The sequence below is a fragment of the Notolabrus celidotus genome, chromosome 1, assembly GCF_009762535.1.
Source record: "Notolabrus celidotus isolate fNotCel1 chromosome 1, fNotCel1.pri, whole genome shotgun sequence".
Classification (NCBI taxonomy): Eukaryota; Metazoa; Chordata; class Actinopteri; order Labriformes; family Labridae; genus Notolabrus; species Notolabrus celidotus.
The window spans coordinates 4,122,459-4,142,053 of record NC_048272.1 but is presented as its reverse complement, the minus strand read 5'-3'; the positions used below and the strand labels follow the sequence as shown (position 1 = coordinate 4,142,053).

The 19,595-nt window shown below is 38.7% G+C and overlaps 1 protein-coding gene across 1 annotated transcript; it reads right to left on the bottom strand.

The window, feature by feature from the left end:
- Nucleotides 1-1,813: 1,813 nt before the first annotated feature.
- On the bottom strand, nucleotides 1,814-19,314 carry LOC117824251 (arf-GAP with GTPase, ANK repeat and PH domain-containing protein 2-like). The gene is made up of 18 exons (XM_034699737.1): nucleotides 19,221-19,314; nucleotides 19,037-19,124; nucleotides 17,656-17,741; nucleotides 17,413-17,554; nucleotides 17,201-17,335; nucleotides 16,997-17,118; nucleotides 16,657-16,809; nucleotides 15,083-15,166; nucleotides 14,487-14,591; nucleotides 14,225-14,393; nucleotides 12,324-12,449; nucleotides 12,075-12,212; nucleotides 11,867-11,926; nucleotides 10,308-10,459; nucleotides 8,458-8,548; nucleotides 6,314-6,536; nucleotides 5,820-6,123; nucleotides 1,814-3,410 (listed from the first exon to the last, which is right to left on the bottom strand). Exons 1-18 carry the CDS (start codon nucleotides 19,248-19,250, stop codon nucleotides 3,138-3,140), a joined length of 2,481 nt encoding a protein of 826 aa, XP_034555628.1. The 5' UTR covers nucleotides 19,251-19,314; the 3' UTR covers nucleotides 1,814-3,137.
- Nucleotides 19,315-19,595: the final 281 nt, after the last annotated feature.

Below are 19,595 nucleotides of genomic sequence, written 5' to 3'. Positions count from 1 at the left end.
ATTAGTGCACAGCAGTGAGAAGTGTTTATTGTTCTACACTGTGCATTTAACATTGCAGTGCTTTGTTAGTGTCAGTAGATGCTGCACAAGCTTGCATCATCTGGAAAGGCACTGCAGCTCACTAAATATTAAACAGTGATTTCATCAAAGAGCTTTCATTTTAAATGTTTAAGCATGGATCCAGCTTCATGTTGCATAACACTTGTCTTACCTCTGCATGGTATGAACTATTTTCTAACATTACCCATTTAGAAAGGAGTGAAATGTTCACAAAGGTCAGAGCGGTGACTGTGAGAAAACATAAAATGTGATCCATGTTTTACATCATCAAACAGTGCATGGGTCTCTCTTAAATTTGCTCTCAGTGGTAAATTCATCCTTATTCAGTCCCTCTCCTCTGTCCCAGCTGTCCTGGCACACATTACTGAATCTCTTGGATTATCATGAGGATTTCACTTTTAATACTTCAGTGAACAAACAGGCAGAGGAGGGAACAAGGAAAACAGAGGAGTAATGAGCATGTGAAACTGAAGTTGAGACATCTTTTACCACTTTATATTACAAAAATGATGAAACAGGATTTGTCCTATCAGAGTTTAAAGATAAACATAGCAGTTTTGTTGAATACAGTCTACTCTATTTAATTGATTATTCATATTTTATAACCCCCTAAGTATGTTTCTTAAATTATTTATAGTTTGTTTTTTTCAGTCAAGGTTTGTATTTGAAATTCATCTTCAAGAGTCAAGGAGTCAAAACTCCTCAAACCAGATGTTAGGCATGCCTGCATGAGGGCACCAGGCACACTAGAAGGATGGACCTAGTCTGTTTTGCACCTTTAATAGAGACAGGATACATGTTGGTCTTCTACTCTGCTCTTTGAATGAATGATTAGCAAAGTGAATGCCACCTTTGTTCAGTGTCCATATTCCCCGGGTCCCTAGTAAGGGCAAAACATGAAAGGGTAGCAGCTGTGTGTGTTAGGGCTTCAGCTGGTGAGACATATTTAACATGGAGGCCAGACATTTTGGTACTATATGGGACACTTGATCATATCTTATCTATCAAAGCAGCATCCATGAGTGCATTTTTGTACCTTTTATTTGTAACAAAACATGCAGACGCTTTATTGAACCTATGAACAGCAGGGGGGACAGACTCCTGCTTCTAAAATCACACCAGAGTCCAATTCTTACAAAGAACCAACTTTTTGCAGCTAATAACATTATTTTGGTCATTTCTCTGTATATTTTCATTCCTTTCACTGTTTTGAGTAACATATACATGCCACTGAGAATAATCAATTTGTTTCAGGTAACATTATAAATTGAAGTGTACAAGCCTTAATGCTCTTTCAGTCATTTCTTCATGATTAATGGAAACTTTGTATTTTTGATATTATTCCTCCTTCATTGTGTAACTTTTGTCATTTTTTCTTTAACCACCTCAGTAAAGGTTCAATGGTATAAAAAGAGAGTATGACACCGACCTAGAAAGAACTAGGTCAAAGCCAGAAGGCGCCTTTAACAAGAACTGGTTTGATCCAGAGGATCTCAAGTTGGTATGCTCTGAGAGTGTTAACTGCTGCCACTGGACTGCTGGATCCACCTGCCCTCAGCTCAGTTTAATGCATGAAGCCTCTGTACACCAGCATATGTGATGATACTGCTAGTACATACTGCAACAGCTGAAGTCTCCACATCCCTCATTAATTATTACTGTTAATGAAAATTATATTGTATCTGGTAATAAAGAGCTTATTTCGCAATATGGTGTGCCATGATCCCAGACACAGAAAGACACACAGAACAGCTTGGGCTTCAGCCTCAGTGTATTGATAATGAATGCTCTATGAGTCATTGCATGAGTAAAAAAATACAAATGGAGAGATGCTAACATCACAGACATATACACTCAGCTGAGTCTTTAGATTAACACAAAAATACATACAGTACTGCAGGAGAGTTGGGTTTTTTTTATGCCTTTTTCAAATATTAGATCGGGCAACATTCCTCTATTTCATGTTAATTTTTCAACCACCTAGTCTTCAAAGGCTTGGTTTTATAGCTCAGAACCTTTGCCAAGTTTAAATCTTCTATATCACACAATTTAATTAGTCACAGGAGGAAGAAAAGTAGTTAAATAAAAAATAAAATGCAGTCCTTCAAAACAGAATAGCTCTCTAAAACACATTAGTTTTTGAAATAAAGAACTCAAACCATCAGTTTTTGTATACATTCAATCAAAATCAAGGCATTTCACTTGTTCAGTTGCACATCTAGTAAAACACTTGCCTTGATTAATGAACTGCTGCTGCTGGAGTCATAATGCACGCGTCTTGTACAGTGTTTCTGTCACACACAGTGATACGAACAGAACATAGAAATCTCAGTCTGGGATGTCAAAGAGTTAATCAGGCGGTTATTAAAGGAAACCATGAGGCTGCACAGTAAATCTCTGGTCAGCTTATGAGGAACTCTTTGAGTTTTATACACAGAAACAACTGTACAAATCATATAATAACAATCTTTCAAACAAAGCACTTTTAAATTTCTTAGAATTATAATATTTTTTATCAATGCATTTCTATACAGGTATTTTTGATTATCTTTAAAACAGCCCCCTTTTTCAGCCACTGTAAAGTTTTTTTTTTTTTCCAACACACACAACATTGTTTAAGCACTGGACAACCAGCTGTGTTGAACGTATGCAAACTCACATTCGCTGTCAAGAGTTAGGATGTGTGGACGTGTTTGACATTGGAATTCTAAGCAGAGAAAGACGGATTTGAAAGTTGTAGACTCATTGCAGTTCTTTTCCTCTGGCCTTGAGATGCTCAGCAATGCTGTTTGAGGCCAAAGGCAAATTCCTGTTCTTAATTAAGAGAAGAATATTGACTGCATGATGAAATATAAATCATACCAGCTGGTATACAGTGCAATACATTCATTTGAAATCTGAATGCAGAGGCATCTTGATGTAAGGTTTTCTTTTTCTTAGCATCTGCGTACAAAGTGTAGTCAGGAAACCTCCTCTTTTTGTTTTGGTTCAATCACACGCACGCACACCCAAGCACACACACACATAAACATAAACACACACACACACACACACAGACACACACACACACACACACATTATGACACTGCTCGTCTTGTGGTGCTGTAGCTCAAACTGGTGGCGCCGCTCTTGTGCGAAATCCTCAGTGTAGTGGCAACTGTTAGGCTCGGTGTCATGGCAACAGGGAAGCTGCATGTGTTGGCAGCTGCCGCCGAGGTGACAGAGGGAGAGAGTTCATTTGGACACCCATGCTGGAGCAAGATGTCGACACACTCCTGACTGCCGGCACCACGAGCCAGGACCAGCGCCGTATGCCCCTGAGTGTCCCGGTATCGAACATCACAGCCATACTGAGGGGAAACAAAACCCCATAAGATTTATTCAGAGCTGATATTTTGTAATGGAAAAAGGAGGACAATCACAGAGCCTGGAGAGATAATACAATTTCCATACATTCAAACTCTGGTAATCCTCAGGGAATAGCAAGTGGTCCAACAATTACTGCAGTTCACTGCCCCTTTTAAATATTATTCATGAGCTACAAAGACTGATACATTTTTATTATTCTTACTTAGAATAAGAAACTGTATTTATATATTGATTTTTATAGAATCAGTAATATTTTTGGTGGCTTGCCTTTCTCATTCTGCCTGTAGAAAATTCCATTTACCTTTCTTTGTTATTTATGAGTCAACAAAATGAAAAAATACTGACCTAAGGGACAAAGTAAAATAAAAAAGCAGGACAGCCAGATGACTGACATACAAAAGATAACAGTTACAGCAATTTATGTATGATACAAGACAAGTCTTTGAGTTGAGATTTAGTTACCAAATGAGAAAGAGAGCAAAAAAATGCAAAGAGAAAATATAAATGAATTAATTAAAATAAATGAAAAAAAGGCTTTTGAGTTGTGGTTGTGGTTGTGGTTGTTTATGTGCATTGTGCATGTTTTGATGCTTGTGTATGAGACATCTTTATTTTGTGATCTGGACAAGTTTGTGTAAGGAGCAGGAGTATTGCATGTGCTAGATAGAGTTGGAGAGGCAATTTTTACAGCTCAACCAGGACAAAACTCAGGTTTTAGTCATTGGTACTCAGAGAGAGAAACTGAACACCAAACTCCAAGCACTGGCTCTAAAACCATGTGAGCAGGTAAAGAACCTGGGTGTGATCTTTGACTCACACCTCAGTTTTGAGCCACACATTAGAGAAATAACAAAAAAGGCGTTTTATCACCTAAAAAACATTTCCAAAGTGCGCCAGTTTCTCTCTCAAGCCAATGCAGAGACACTAGTTCATGCTTTTATAACCTGTAGAATTGATTATTGTAATGCTCTTGTTTCTGGTCTCCCCAAAAAGAATATTTCTCAGCTTCAGCTGCTTTAGAACTCAGCAGCTAGAATGCTGACAAAGACCAGAAAGAGAGCCCACATCACACCAGTTTTAAAGTCTCTGCATTGGCTTCCAGTATCTTTTAGAATAGATTTTAAGATTATTTTATTGGTTTTTAAATCTCTTAATGGTCTTGGCCCTTCTTATTTTATCATATGAGCCAGTGAGAGCCCTCAGGTCTTCAGGTAGCGGACTTTTAATTGTACCAAACGTAAAAACTAAGACCCACGGTGAGGCAGCTTTTTATTATCACGGCCCACGCCTGTGGAACACCCTGCCTGAGGATCTGAGGGCTGCCCAGAGCATAAATATTTTTAAAGGCAAACTCAAGACCTACCTTTTTAGTCTCGCTTTTAACTAAGTTTTATTTTTATTCTTAACAGTTTTATCTATTTATTTATTTATTTATTTATTTATTTATTTATTTATTTATTATCTATTTCAAATTTAGTCACTTTTACTCTACTTTATTTATTTATTTACTTATTTATTTTTTTTAAGTCTCACATCTTATTTTCTCTTAACGGTTTAATATTTTAGTCTTTTATTATCTTAAAAGACCCTCGGCGTAGGCTACACCATCGATTCAACGCAGAAGTATAAATCAGCCTGAAGGTCTCCCCTGAGGGGTTGATGTAAAAAATAGGAATATGGTGTCATGAATGTGGGCTCCTAGAGCATCATTGAACTTTCCATAACCATAAGTGTCTGCTTCAAATCAACACAACAATCTGTTCTGCTACCAATCTGAAGGATCTTTGCAGTTCTACCAGTAAGTTAAATTTGAGCTTTGGTTAGCGTATGGGGTATGAGAGCTCCACCAGATCCCACTTAGGAAGTGTTTTTGCTCACTTCACAACAAACATTGTTTTTGAGCTAGATACTGTGAATGTCAAGAATTTCTGTCTACTTCATTAAATTGTTTGTTTCTGTCTCTGCTGCTTCGTCAAAGCTCTGCTACAATTTTCATTTTAATATTCTAATTGACAGATGAATGAAAGCAACTTTGACCTGACGTGACTGTCTGAAATTATCCCAACAAAGGTGTGACTCAGTGAGCTTTAGTGCCTTTCACACGCATAGATCAACCTTGAGTGGTCTGCTGAGTCGACACTTTAACACTTTTCGTTATTTGCTGAGGGAATCACCTAGAAGTTCTTGAAGGGCAACACTTATTAATTTGCAGGTTTTGGATAACTGAACATGATGCTCGATATCTCATAACTAATTTCACACCTTGTCTAAGCTGCATATATACAGTACCATCATCTCAATTCCTATTTATTGCAATTATTTGGGGATATGAAGCCAGCCTTCCAAACAAAAAATGTTAATGATTTCAATATCAGAGACAGGAATCTCACCCAAAGCAGCAGCTGTGTCATGACCACGTCCCCCTGCTGACAGGCAGCGTGCAGGGCGGAGCCAGGCAGTCGAAGCGCCATGAGCGACCTGGAGGAGATAGCCAGGCTGAGGGGTGCGTTCATGTCCTCCTTAGTGCAGTGGGCCAAAAGGAGCAGCAGCTTGGGGAGGTTGTGCTCCATCACTGCCAGGAGAAGACGGCCAGAGAGCGTGATGTCTGGACCCTCGCCAGGAGTGGGGGGAGGCAACGGTGCCACAAAGAGTTTCTGCTCATACTTGGCCCTGATCCACGACTCCCGCTCCTCACTGCGCGAGTAGAGAAAGAAGAGAGATGTGATGAATATTCAGAGAGACACATTTCAAGTTTGTAGTCTTTCTTCTGCACATAAATAAAAAGTTCCTCTAGCTCCTGTAACTTTTAAACTCATCCACACAATCTCATGATCTCTTCAAAACTTTAACTCAAACATTGTTTGTCACATCAGTCAATGTTTACCGTGTTGCATCGGGTGCAGGTTTACGGTGGCCGAACGTCCGTGCCTCCCATATACTGTTTACCATGTGGTTGCCGATGGCGCTGAGAACCAACGTGAGCTCTCGTGGAAGATCATCGAGGTCCAGAGAGCGGACACGTGACACGTGAGTCCCCAAGTTTCTGTGGATCCCTGAGCACTCGATGCAAATGAGAGCACCCAGGTTCAGACTGGCCCAGGTTGGGTCTTTGGAGAAGAAGACAACAAATCAGGCTGTGGCTTCACTTGAGACTAAATGATTGACTTTTACTATTTGTTTTAGTAATGGGCTGACATTAATGTGCAAGTTTAGCAGTTGGCAAAGTTTTAAAGCACAGTTGCGAAATCTGTGGCCTATGACCAGACAATATCTGCCCCTCAAACCCTGGTCCTCTAAAGTGTTACAACAATAGAAGAGGATTCCACTTCTGATCTATTTTTGTTTGGTTTACTGATATCCGAGACCCTGCTTTAGCTGACTGCGTGTCTAATAACAAAGGTTCATTATTATTTATCTTTGCAGCCAGCTCTTCAATATGTTAAAAAGTCTCTAATTTGGCTGGAAATTAACATAATAACAGTTGCTTTGCAGATATTTCTGCTAATGGGGAAAAAAGGTTATCTCATGATTCAGTAACACATTTTTGGTCTGAGTTTTTTTAGATTTTTTTGGGGGCTGTTTCAAGCCTAATTGGGAGATAGGACACTGGATACAGTCATAAAAAGGAAAGAGATTTAGGCAAAGGGCTAGGGGTGAGAACTCAACCCTGAAGCACCACTTTGAGGACTCTAGTCTTTTCCATGGGCTGTGCGATCTCAGTGAAGACACCCACTTTTAAGTTTTTAAGCCCAGTGATGGTGGTTGCCATATTGGATATGTTGACTCAGTCTAACTAGCAAGAGGCAAAGAGGCAGAGCTGTAACAGGCTTTTATCCGCCTGGCTAACAGCTACAAAGTGCCCCCGTTTCAGTTAAGTAAGCCGCTCCCCTGATAACACCTAATTATGCAAAACTTGTAACCTTTGTATCTTCAGAACAATGAGACAAACAGGATGTGCACTATGGCTTCTGGAGCCAGCCTCAAGTGGAAGCTGAAGGAACTGCAATTTTTTAGCACTCCTGCATTGGCTTAATTTTTAACATGAGAGGTGGCCACTTGGTTTTGTCTTTTTTTAAGTCTGAAAGTTCTGTCAACATGCCTTCAAAGCAACAGGTATTTTGGCTGCATATTGGAAATGTTCACAATATCAGGAGAAACATGAAAAGGTTGGTAGTAATTTCATTTTGCTAAACATCTTTCAGTGATATGACTGGTCTGTGATCAGTATCTGAACTGCAATGTAATAACCAATTGGCAACACAGAAACACCAGAAACCACATAGACACCAATTCAAAAAAGACGATCTTTGCAGCATTAATAAACATGTTTACAGCCTGGTTCAAAAAAGGCCTTGGCTCTGCGTAGCTAATTTCTCTATGGGCACACCCTGTACGGGGGGTGACGCTTCAGAAGATATTAAGATTACAAGTTTTTGCCCAAATAAGGACATGACTGACTTGACTCCCGGCTGGTCGGGAACACATAGCTGTTGGCTAGGAGGCTCAAACTGCGCCTCTTTACGTCACACTATGCCTGGTTGAGTTCAGCTTTTCCAATATGGCTGCCGTCATCGATTTGCTTCAAAACAGCGCTCAGGAACAGATGGGTGACGTCACGGATACTACGTCCATTATTTATACAGTCTATGGTAAAAACCAGCAGCTGTATTTTAAAGGACATCATGACCACTGTCTTTTTTTTTATTTATTTTTTTACAGTAGTTGATGTAGATTCTAGATTTTGGATAGGGGAAGAATCAGAACTCAAGTGCAAATATGTCCAAATCCCCCTCAGTGTCTTGCCCCACATTTATGTAACATAGCCCTGTTTTTGCATGAAGCTCTGTTTGATTATTGTTTGAACATCACAGACATGAAACGGAAAAAAAGAGAGCAAGGAGCAAATGACAAGTATGCGTGGGAGGAAGGATGACACATTGAGAGGTTTGAAATGAGTAATCAACCAAAGCCAGACCCAGATCTGAACATGCACTGAGAGGAAAATATCTACTGAGGAGTGTCACTAACTTGGAGCATCACAGTCTACACAGAAGTTGTTGCCTTTCGCGTTGCGGATTGCCTGCAAAGCCACTGCTTCACTCTGGCTGTTCCTGCGAGCCTGTGGAAAGCACACAGAGTGTGTATGGTCAAAACAAGGGAAACACCAGCGTACTAACACTCTGTGGTATTAGCTCTGCCAGCTGCTCTCATTAGCCATAACTATTATCATAATTCAAATGAACAGGCTGTGGTGGATGACTATAATTATTATATCCATTTAAAGCTTTAAATTTAGTGGCTATGGCCTCCTAGGACACACAACTATCATACCACTGATAAAGCAATGCATCATGGGATTAAAGTTATGATTAAGAGTCATTATATAAATTGAAAGTATCATTTTTGGAGATGATTGGGCTAAATCCACTCCAGGATTCGTACATGAACTGAAACCAACACAGTCATTAGTGGGCAGTCTGGATCGCACAGGTCCAGAGATGTGGCAGGTTTAAGTGGTAGTCAGTCTAATTAGCTGCCCTCATCACTTCAGAAACATCCAGCAGTACCAGTTTCCTGACAAGATGGGAGAAGGGCCAAGGTTAACTTCCCCCTAGAAGAGAATTGTTCCTTTGCAGGAGTCCCAAGGTGCAAATACACACCACACAAATATGATAACACAGCTCTCTAAATGGACTTCCGAGAGAAGATAATGTCCTCTTAAAATTCAGATTTCCTTTTTATGTTTTTTATTAACTGTTGGCCCAGTGGTTGCTATCCTTTGCCTGTACATTGCTTTCTAAAATAAGTTAGATTGCCTTCCATTACAGGTCATTGCTGCCCATGTACAAAACGGTACATGGAACAACAATCAGCTAAAGCAGATTACAAGATGAAAAGACAGAAAACAGTGTTTGGTATTTTGCTTAAACCTTGGATGAGGCTCAGCTCATCCATCTACACATCTACATACACCGTCATACATCTCTGTAAAAAACAAATAAATTCACTGCTTTGCTGTTTCTCTTAACTTTGACTCTCTGCCAACAAAAGCCTAAAGAGCTGCTATGTGGGTGCTAGCAGATGGAACCACTGACATCATTTCATACCAATATAGCTACCAGTATACCACTTTACATGATCTGCATAAACACAACCTCAGACTCTGCCCTCCTTAATGTAAACACAATATTTTTTTTGCAACAATAGACTGACAAAGGCACAGCAAAGACAAAAAAAATGCAGCTTGATTTGTCATGATTTGCAGTAGAAAAACAGGTTGCTATTTTTATGCTGAGACAACAATTCACATCAATATGCATCACATTTTGTCATCTGTCAGTTCAATTAACGCTGTAGAAAAGAACATAACACAATTGCTTCACACATGTAGAGAGAGAATATGCTTAGGAGATACAGAGACAGCATTTTATTACAACAAATAAATATGCTGACTATGATTCATCTCTGTCTTCTTAGTGCTGGAGGGAACATGAGGAAATATACTCCATCATTAGCCACAGATTTTAATATGTGAAGCGTTAAAATCACATTGGGTTGCTCCTTTATTGTATTAACAAAAGACGTATCTCTGCTGTGCTCAGTGACTCAATGTAAATGCTTACGGGGCCTCAGTGTATTAAAGATGCACTTATTCTTTGTCCTGTTGCTTTTCTTTGCCTTTCCTTATTGTACTCTACTACAAATGTATTCTTCTTCTTGAGCACACTATTACAATAAAACATGATGAATTGGGGCATTAGAAACCCGTTACAGGCATAATTAATGTAAGTAATCAATATCAAAGGACCAAAAATAAATAATTATCATCGTAAAACCACATGTATATGGAACACTGTCAGGCTTTTGTTCATTCTTGCCTTGTTCTTGTTGCTCTCACACAACTGTAGGCTGGCCAGGATCTGGCTCTCGATGGCTTGGACCCAGGAGTCTCTCTCCTCCACACTCTGGGCTTCAAAGTGCCATGTCTGGCCAGTGCTCGACACCACAAGGAAATCAAAGTTATCCTCATCTGGCCCAGAAAAACAAGAATTTAAAACATTATCATCATATAATATTCTGTGTTAGATTAAATGAAAGCAGTTGCAGAAATGCTGAAATTCCAGCAACATTCTGTGTCTATTTTATGGTTGTAGCATCTTCAGTTTTCAGTTTTTCTACCTTATGTTTATAGCATTTCTAGCTGCTGTATTTTCTGTTTGTAGCATTTTCAGTTTTTCTATCTGATGTCTGTAGTATTTTCAGTTTTTCAATCTCATGTCTGTAGCATTTTCAGTTTTTCTACATTGTGTTTATAGCATTTTCAGTTTTTCTATCTTGTCTGTAGCATTTTCAGTTTTTCTATCTTATTGCTGTAGCATTTTTAGTTTCTCTATTTAATGTCTGTAGCATTTTCAGTTTTTCAACATTGTGTTTTTAGCATTTTCAGTTTTTCTATCTTATGTCTGTAGCATTTTCAGTTTTTCAATCTCATGTCTGTAGCATTTTCAGTTTTTCAATCTTATGTCTGTAGCATTTTCAGTCTCTCTATTTAATGTCTGTAGCATTTTCAGTTTTTCTATCTTATGTCTCTAGCATTTTTAGTTTCTCTATTTAATGTCTGTAGCATTTTCAGTTTTTCTACATTGTGTTTTTAGCATTTTCAGTTTTTCAATCTCATGTCTGTAGCATTTTCAGTTTTTCTATCTTATGTCTGTAGCATTTTCAGTTTTTCTACATTGTGTTTTTAGCATTTTCAGTTTTCTATCTCATGTCTGTAGCATTTTCAGTTTTTCTACATTGTGTTTTTAGCATTTTCAGTTTTCTATCTCATGTCTGTAGCATTTTCAGTTTTTCTACATTGTGTTTTTAGCATTTTCAGTTTTTCTATCTTATGTCTGTAGCATTTTCAGTTTTTCTACATTGTGTTTTTAGCATTTTTAGTTTTTATGTCTTAAATCCGTAGCATTTTCAGTTTTTCTACATTGTGTTTTTAGCATTTTCTTACATTTGTAGTATATTCAGTTTCAGTTCAATTTTTCTGTTTTTTTGTGTTTTATTTCTATATAGCATTCACAGTTTTCTTTGTAATGTTTGTAGATTTTTTAGTTTTGTATTTTATGTATATTTTGTATGTTATGTTTGTTTAATGTGGACCCCAGGAACAGTAGCTGCTGCGTTAGTGGCAGCTAATGGGAATCTGAATAAATAATAAGAATAAGAATAAAAAGAAGCTCTGACAAAAGTGCAGTAAAACATCCAAGTCCAGAAAAAGGCAGAAGCCTATATTGTCATGTAAAATTATAACCAAAAATATAACCTTATGAAAGTTGTAAGTTAAGCTTTTCTACAACAAAAGCTTGGCACAGCAGAGCAGGAAAGCATAAAAAAGAGGGTCAGACAAAGTTTAACAGAACACAGTATTGAAGTTCAACATTACCTGTCTTGCTGACATTTCTCAGGCTACCAAAGCTTTTAAGTTTCCACATTTTGCGCTTGGCTGAATGAGAAGATAAAAAGAAAGGTAAGAAAAATTTGTCATCCTTATAAAATCCAGAAATAGCTGTTGTTACCTTTTGATGGCTTGACAGCAGTTAAGTTTATGTCTGTTTTTATCTTTAAACACATATGGACTGTAGAGCGTTTACCGTCTGCTTGTCCGAGCGTTGCATCTCCTTTCATGTTCATGCTTTTCTTTCTGCGATGCTTCTTCCTGTCCGTCACCGGAGAAGAGGAGCCGAAGTCTTTGGTGGAGGAGGAGCTGGAGACACCCTCGACTGCAGAGTCTGGCAACAAGATAACACACATTAATGCACAATTTCATGCGTCTGGTAAAAAATAAATAAAAATTGCATGTGTTTTGAGAAAATTACATCCCAAACATTTCGTGTTCTCACCAACACTATGAGCGTGGTTGGACAGTGTGGAGGGGCATTGCACTCCTCTGTTACTCCTCAGGAACAGTGCGCCACCCAGTCCCTCCATCTCCTCCACCTGCAGGAAGCTGCTGGCGCTTACAGGGACTAAAGAGATGATAGCAAGCATGCAGTTACGTATGGGTGATATAAAATGTAAAACTGAGCTACTTATAGTTAAAAGAAAACCTGAATCAGCATGGATACAAGTGGAAATTAAAGATGCAGAGCCTGACTGAAAGAGTCCTGAAGTCTTTCACACCCTCTCGCAAAACTTGTAAAATCCCTGAGGAGGCTCTTCTTGTTCTTTTGCTGAGAATTTGCTTTGTTTGCTATTTTTTGTCCTTTCTGGTACAGATACTTGACCCCTCTCTGAAGCTTTTTTTTTTTTTTTTACAGCTGTACTACTTCTTTGGCTCAGTTCCACTTTTTACGGTTGTTATTGCTTTTCCTTTTTTATAGAAAAAAAATACTGCTTTGATATTTTTTCATCATTGATTTAAACCATAGACTGTATAAAATATGGACGTAGGATCCGTGACGTCACCCATCTGTTTCTGAAGTGCTGTTTTGAGGCCAATTGTCAGCAGCAGCCATATTGGTGCTGTTGAGCGATTGTGATGTAAAGAGGCGGAGTTTGAGCCTCCTAGCCAACAGCTACAGTGTTCCCGCCTGTCAATCAAGTCAGCTGTGCCTCTCATTCGAAGACTCGTAATCTCAATATCTTTGAAATTGCTGGGTTAGAAAAAAATTCACCCCCCCTACAGTGTGCGCCAAGAAATGAGCTATCCAGACTACACTCGTCTTTTGTACCAGGCTGTAAACATGTTTATTTCTGCTTTGTATAACCCGACCAGGATCCTTAGGTCAGCAGGTGGAGGTCTTTTAAATGTACTCAGGGTGAAATCTAGGTCCGATGAAGGGGCCTTTAGTTACTGTGGTCCATCTTTTTGGAACAGACTGCCTGCTGACCCCAGGTCCATAACAATTCAGTCAGACAACTCACGTTTAAATTGTTTATTGTAGCAGCAAATACATATTCATGTTTGGCGCCAAGGCTCCGGCCTCATCACTCCCTGCAGATAAGTTACATGCACACATTGAGGAGTGATGAGCAAAACATACTAAACATCCCCCGGAGCCTGCAGGTGGATGCTGGGGAGGCGGTGGGGATGGAGAAAATTTCAGCAAAAGGCATGCAGCAGCAGAGGCATTGACAGGCAGAGGGAGAGATGGGAGATTTTCCCAATTTAAATAGACCGCCAATTTGAGAGGCAGAGGGCAGGATTGGATGATGGTTATGAGAGTGGGACATGTGACGTGTACGGCATTGCAGCTCTAGTTGTCTGCCTGAACTAGCTCGCAGGCGTCGCTCCATTTGTCTCCACTTTTAAAAAAAGACTGAAAACATATTTATTTTCTCAAGCGTATGAATGATATAATGACTGTTGTGACTGGATGAATGTGCAGCAACACTTGCTGTTTGTTTGATTGCTGTGTCTGATGTATGTTGGGTGTATCTATTGTTTTTCAGTTTTTATTTTTTCTATTTGGAAAAATGTCTTTATGTTTTTAATTCCCCATGTAAAGCAACTTGAACTTACATGTAATGAAAAAAAAAAAATTGCTATTGCTATTAAAGATTGTCTTTTTCACATTCATGTATATGTGGTTTCCGGTACTTCCAGAGCCAGCCTCAAGCGGATCCACAATGAACTGCAGCTTTTAGCACTTCCACATTGGACTCATTTTTAGACCAGAGGTTGCCGCTTGATGTATACTCATGCACACTTGCAGTAAGATTAAGCTTTGTAAACACGTCTGAGAAACCTAGAGTTCAATACAAATACAAAAATACAAGCACAAACAGTGGATTGTTTTACCTGGGTTGACACCTTCTTGTCCTGGTACATCTTTGACACGCCCGTTGAGCCCAGCTGGAAGACCACAGGTGGGTGGAGCAGGTATGGCACGAGGCGGTCTCTTTCCTGGCACCTTCACTGTCACTCGCAAGAGGTCCATCTCTTTCCCAGGGGTGTTCAGCATGTAGTCCTGCCAAGCAAAACATCAGTCGTCATAATCAACCTCTCCATCATCTGACAGCAGCGTCATGCTTCAGAGCTCTGTGTTAACGCACTGACTCACATTGACACTGGAGTGATAGGACAGTATGCCATCGTTGGACAGCGTCACATACTTCTTCTTCCACTCTTTGTTGAGCGAGTTCCCACTGCGTTTCAGCAAGATGCCCTGTTGGAGATAAAAAAAAACTGGAGGGTGAGAATATATCACAAAATGCCTTGTGTGTTCATCTTGCACATTTCAGGAGCATGATAACAGTAGGCTGCCAAAATACACCCACTCTCCTTTTCATCGGACCAATATGGGAGATCTGAACATTTAATCTCGCCACACGATGAGACGGCCTTCACAAATCTAATTTAATAAAAGAGACTTCTGGTATAAAGTCTCTGCAGAGGTTCATTACATTTATCACATTTGTTTCTGCATCAAGTAAAAACTTGCTTCTCAGAATCAGAGAATCAGAATCAGCTTTATTGGCCAGGTAACACACAAGGAATTTGACTTAGGTAAACTGTGCTCTCTTTGTACAAGGCATAAGAATAAGACATACAAATAAAAATAAAATAAAAATAATAACAATAGCATCAGCTATAAATACAAAAGAACAACAAATAGGCATGACTAATATGTACAGGCTAAAATAATATGATTCTTACCTGTTTGATGGGAATGCAGCGTCCACTGCCCAGATCGCCCTTAAAGTCTGCACTCCTTCTGTTTGAGTCACTGCCTCTGCGACCCTGGACAAAGGAACAGATGAGCAATGACTGCATTAGAGGCAGGAGTGGAGAAACTGGCTCAAAGATATCATTAAGGCACCATGCAATTCAGTATAAAAACGTATTTGGGATTATTTCCGGACTTCACCAGCTGGCTTTAAATGACAGTAATATCACTAGAAATAAATAAAATCCCAGAGCCAATCAGCCTTACATTAAAGTTTAACTCATACATATGACTATATAATGAATGTACCTATTTCCCTCCTACCCTTTGTTCTACAGTTAAATCACAAAGTAATGATCATTTCTAAGTTATGAATCCCTTTTTAAATAAGCTATTTAATCCTGCACATGTCCAGTAGAGGTCTTGTTTGGTTTTCGCACTCAGGACAGAGTACAACTTTCTAAAAACACACAAGGTGAGAAGAGACTTCTTTTACAATCTCCAAACAAAACATTAGCCATGTAAAACAGGGATTTCTCACACAAATGGTGTTCTCATTTTAAGCTTCCCATGATGGTTAATGTGTGTTTATCAGATAGAAGTGAACATAGTGTGGATACATCTGTAATAGATGCCATATTTAATTTAATTTAATTTAATTTAATTTAATTTAATTTAATTTAATTTAATTTAATTTAATTTTATATTATTTAATTTATTTTATTTTATTTTATTTTATTTTATTTTATTTTATTTTATTCTATTTTATTTTATTTTACCTTTATCATTACTATTATTATTGTTATTATATTTTTAACTATGTTAGTACATTGTTGTATTACCCCGTCCCGTTTGTAAGCTGCTAATAATTTCCCCCAATGGGGGACCAATAAAGTATATATATATATATATCTTTTTGCCAAATAGAGCTAAATCTATAACCCATTACAACAACCATGGATAGTAACATTCAATTCTGTGACTAGGTCTACCCAGGGCTTTCTTCCACCAGACCATAGCTTATCTAGCTCAAGTAGCCTTATCAAACTCATCCCACCCAAAGCCCGGACCTCCTTTGGTCACACCTCCTTCCAGTTTTCCGCTGCAAATGACTGGAATCACCTTCAACAATCCCTAAAGCTGACCTCTCTCATTCCACTCGCCACTTTCAAAAAACTAATACACCCCATACCTCAACATCACTGCACTTGCTTTTAAATTGCTTTTAAGTTGTTCACTGCTGTCATATTTTTGTATTGTATTGTTCTGTCTCTAGGTTTCTCTGTATGTCCTCTCTGTTTCTTGTTTTGTCTTTTATTTATTGTCATGCCACCTGTGTTGCCTCCTCGCCCAGGTCGTTATTGCAAATGAGAATTGGTTCTCAATTAACTCACCTGGTTAAATAAAGGTTAAATAAAAAAATAAAAAAATCTATAAGTGCATATAATCCCAACACATATGCCAAGTTTGACTGCAAAGAGAAGATGTAAAAAGAAGAGAGATAAAAGTATGAAAATAAAAGAGTTTATAAACTGCTAAAATCAAAAGCTTGACCAGTATGTACCGCAAATCGGGGTGTGCGTCTCCGTGTGGCGCTGCGAACTGACCCCGGCGTGGCCCCTTCCTGTTTCCCTGCCTTGCCGATCTCTTTATGGCTGATCACAGGAGTGGAGGGCAGTGATGAGGAGTAATCACTGCTCTGTCCACCATTACTGGCCTAAAGAGAGAGGAAAGAGAGGCCGAAGAGGGGGGAGGCGATGAAGCGATAATTGAACAGAAAAGGGAGATAATTGAGTTTGTTACAACAGTACACTTGAAAACAGCCTGACAGCAACCCTGAAATAAACAAGACAGTAAACACGTGTAAATGGTGTAGCTTGGCAGCATTTTTGTGGAAGTTGTACCTGTCCTGGAAACACTCCTGACACTGGGGTGGAGCCTCCAGAGTGACTGGGAGAGTTTGGGAGGGATTTACAGGAAGCCAGAAGAGCAGCTTGCTTCTTGGCCGTAATGATTTTCTGAGCAGCTGTGGAATAAAAAGAACTGATCATCAGCAGGCGGGGTCTTTAAGATTTCTGTATCTTTTACAACAGAGTCGTGACACATACCATCTGTGAATACTCTGTTCACATTGAGGCCATACGTCGCACAGGTTTCGTAGTAGGTACAGCGCCTCACATCTGAGCAGAGCTGCCTGGCCCTGGCATCATCGATCACTCTGGGGTTGGTGCTGCTGATCTTATCTGGAAAAATACACACATGCAACATATGTACACCTCTTTGTGCAGTTTAAAGGACATGTTGTCTGTGAGTTTCTCACCCTGAGTGCCGACCACTATGAAAGCTATCTCTGATACAGGCCGATGGATTGCAAGCTGGTGGTAAATTTTGTAAACTTCTTGGAAGCTGGTCTCATTTTCCAAACTGAAGACCAAGATAACTGCATCCACCCAAGATGCAAACTGTAGAGGAGTGAAGAAGAAGAGAGCAGCACTCAGCAGATAGTATGAAGAATCACATTACCTTAAGTTTGATTTGTTGTCTACATCAGTTTCAAACAAACCTGAGCATCTGGGAGTTCTGTTTCTTCTCGGATTAACAACAGGTGGCTCTGTCCATCAACCAGAACATCCTTAACGTACTGGCGTCCTGCAAGAGGGAACAAAATAGATATACACAAAAACTAAAACACTAAATCTGAACTAAGCATAAATAATAATAAATCTTTACAAACCAAACTTTAAACACTCAGTAAAAGTAAACTGAAGTAATAATAATAATACAAATTAAATAAATAAATAAATAAAAAAACTAATGAAAAAACTAATGAAAAATTCAAAACTAATAGAACCATGGTAGAAGCAAATGCTTTCCACCCTGATCAGCTCTCAAGGCATCAACTCATATTTCAGCATAAAACAACACCTTAACAAGTGCTAACGTTAGCATTCAACTGGCTAGCTAGCTCATATTACTGTTAGTTAGGAATTTGCACATTTCCTGTTGTTTAATAAAGTTCATATCTATCTATCTAAAGTTCATATCTATCCATCTATCCATCTATCCATCTATCTATCTATCTATCTATCTATCTATCTATCTATCTATCTATCTATCTATCTATCTATCTATCTATCCATCCATCCATCCATCCATCCATCCATCCACCCACCCATCCCACCTACCTACCTACCTACCTACCTACCTACCTACCTACCTACCTACCTACCTACCTACCTATCTACCTATCTATCTATCTATCTATCTATCTATCTATCTATCTATCTATCTATCTATCTATCTATCTATCTATCCATCCATCCATCCATCCATCCATCCATCCATCCATCTACTCCATCTATCTATCTATCTATCTATCTATCTATCTATCTATCTATCTATCTATCTATCTATCTATCTATCTATCTATCTATCTATCTATCTATCTATCTATCTATCTATCTATCTATCCATCCATCCATCCATCCATCCATCCATCCATCTACTCCATCTATCTATCTATCTATCTATCTATCTATCTATCTATCTATCTATCTATCTATCTATCTATCTATCTATCTATCTATCTATCTATCTATCTATCTATCTTGTTTTGCCCTGTATCAAACTGCATTGTTAGCAAAGAAGTTATTTAATGCTAACATTAGCTTTCTGTCTCTCAGTGTCTTATTGGCTATCAAATGTTTTGCTTTAAATTCACGACACAATGCCCCTCAAGTTTTTGAACTTTCCATTGTGGTTCCAATCGATTATCATTCAGAAAGCAGTGAAATGCTGAAATGCTTCCAAAGCATTGCATAAATAACTGTGTCAGCTTCCCATATCCTTCTTGGATGAAAATGGCTGACTTTTGAACATGATGAAAATACACATTGTATTTAGAAAACGGGTAAAGGTTATAGTAAACATAATGTGAGACAAACCCTCAACATTCTCCAGCTGTAGGTAACTTCCTGTCAGATGTCTGTGGACCAGAGCAGACTTCCCACTGCAAAGACCTCCCAGAACACCCTACAGAGCAACAAGTACACACACATTAAAGACATTTAATTATCATTAAATTGAACATGTATGTTTGTAGAAGCTACAATAAGTCTAAATGCTCACCAAGTGAAGCTCTTGGATTGTTTGGGTCATGGTCCATTCATGGGTGCTCGTGCACACAGCTGAAGGAAAAGAAATAGACAGCAAAACTTAAAAACAAGCTTTGTTTGTAAAGACTGAATGTTCAAGGAACTTCACTTTTAAAAAGAGACACAGTGTACAAACAGCTAAGTTACATGTCAGTATTTTACAACCCTGAAACTGTTCTCATTGCCATGATGTAAAGTTTAAAGCATCAGAACTAGACATGAACACATCCACACACATATTTGGTTTTAGTTTGGAGAAGCCTACTAGGCTAACATTTCCTCCTTCTCTCTTTGTGTTATTCTGAACTCAAAATAACCCAGACCTATTTATTTTAATTAACAAAATAAA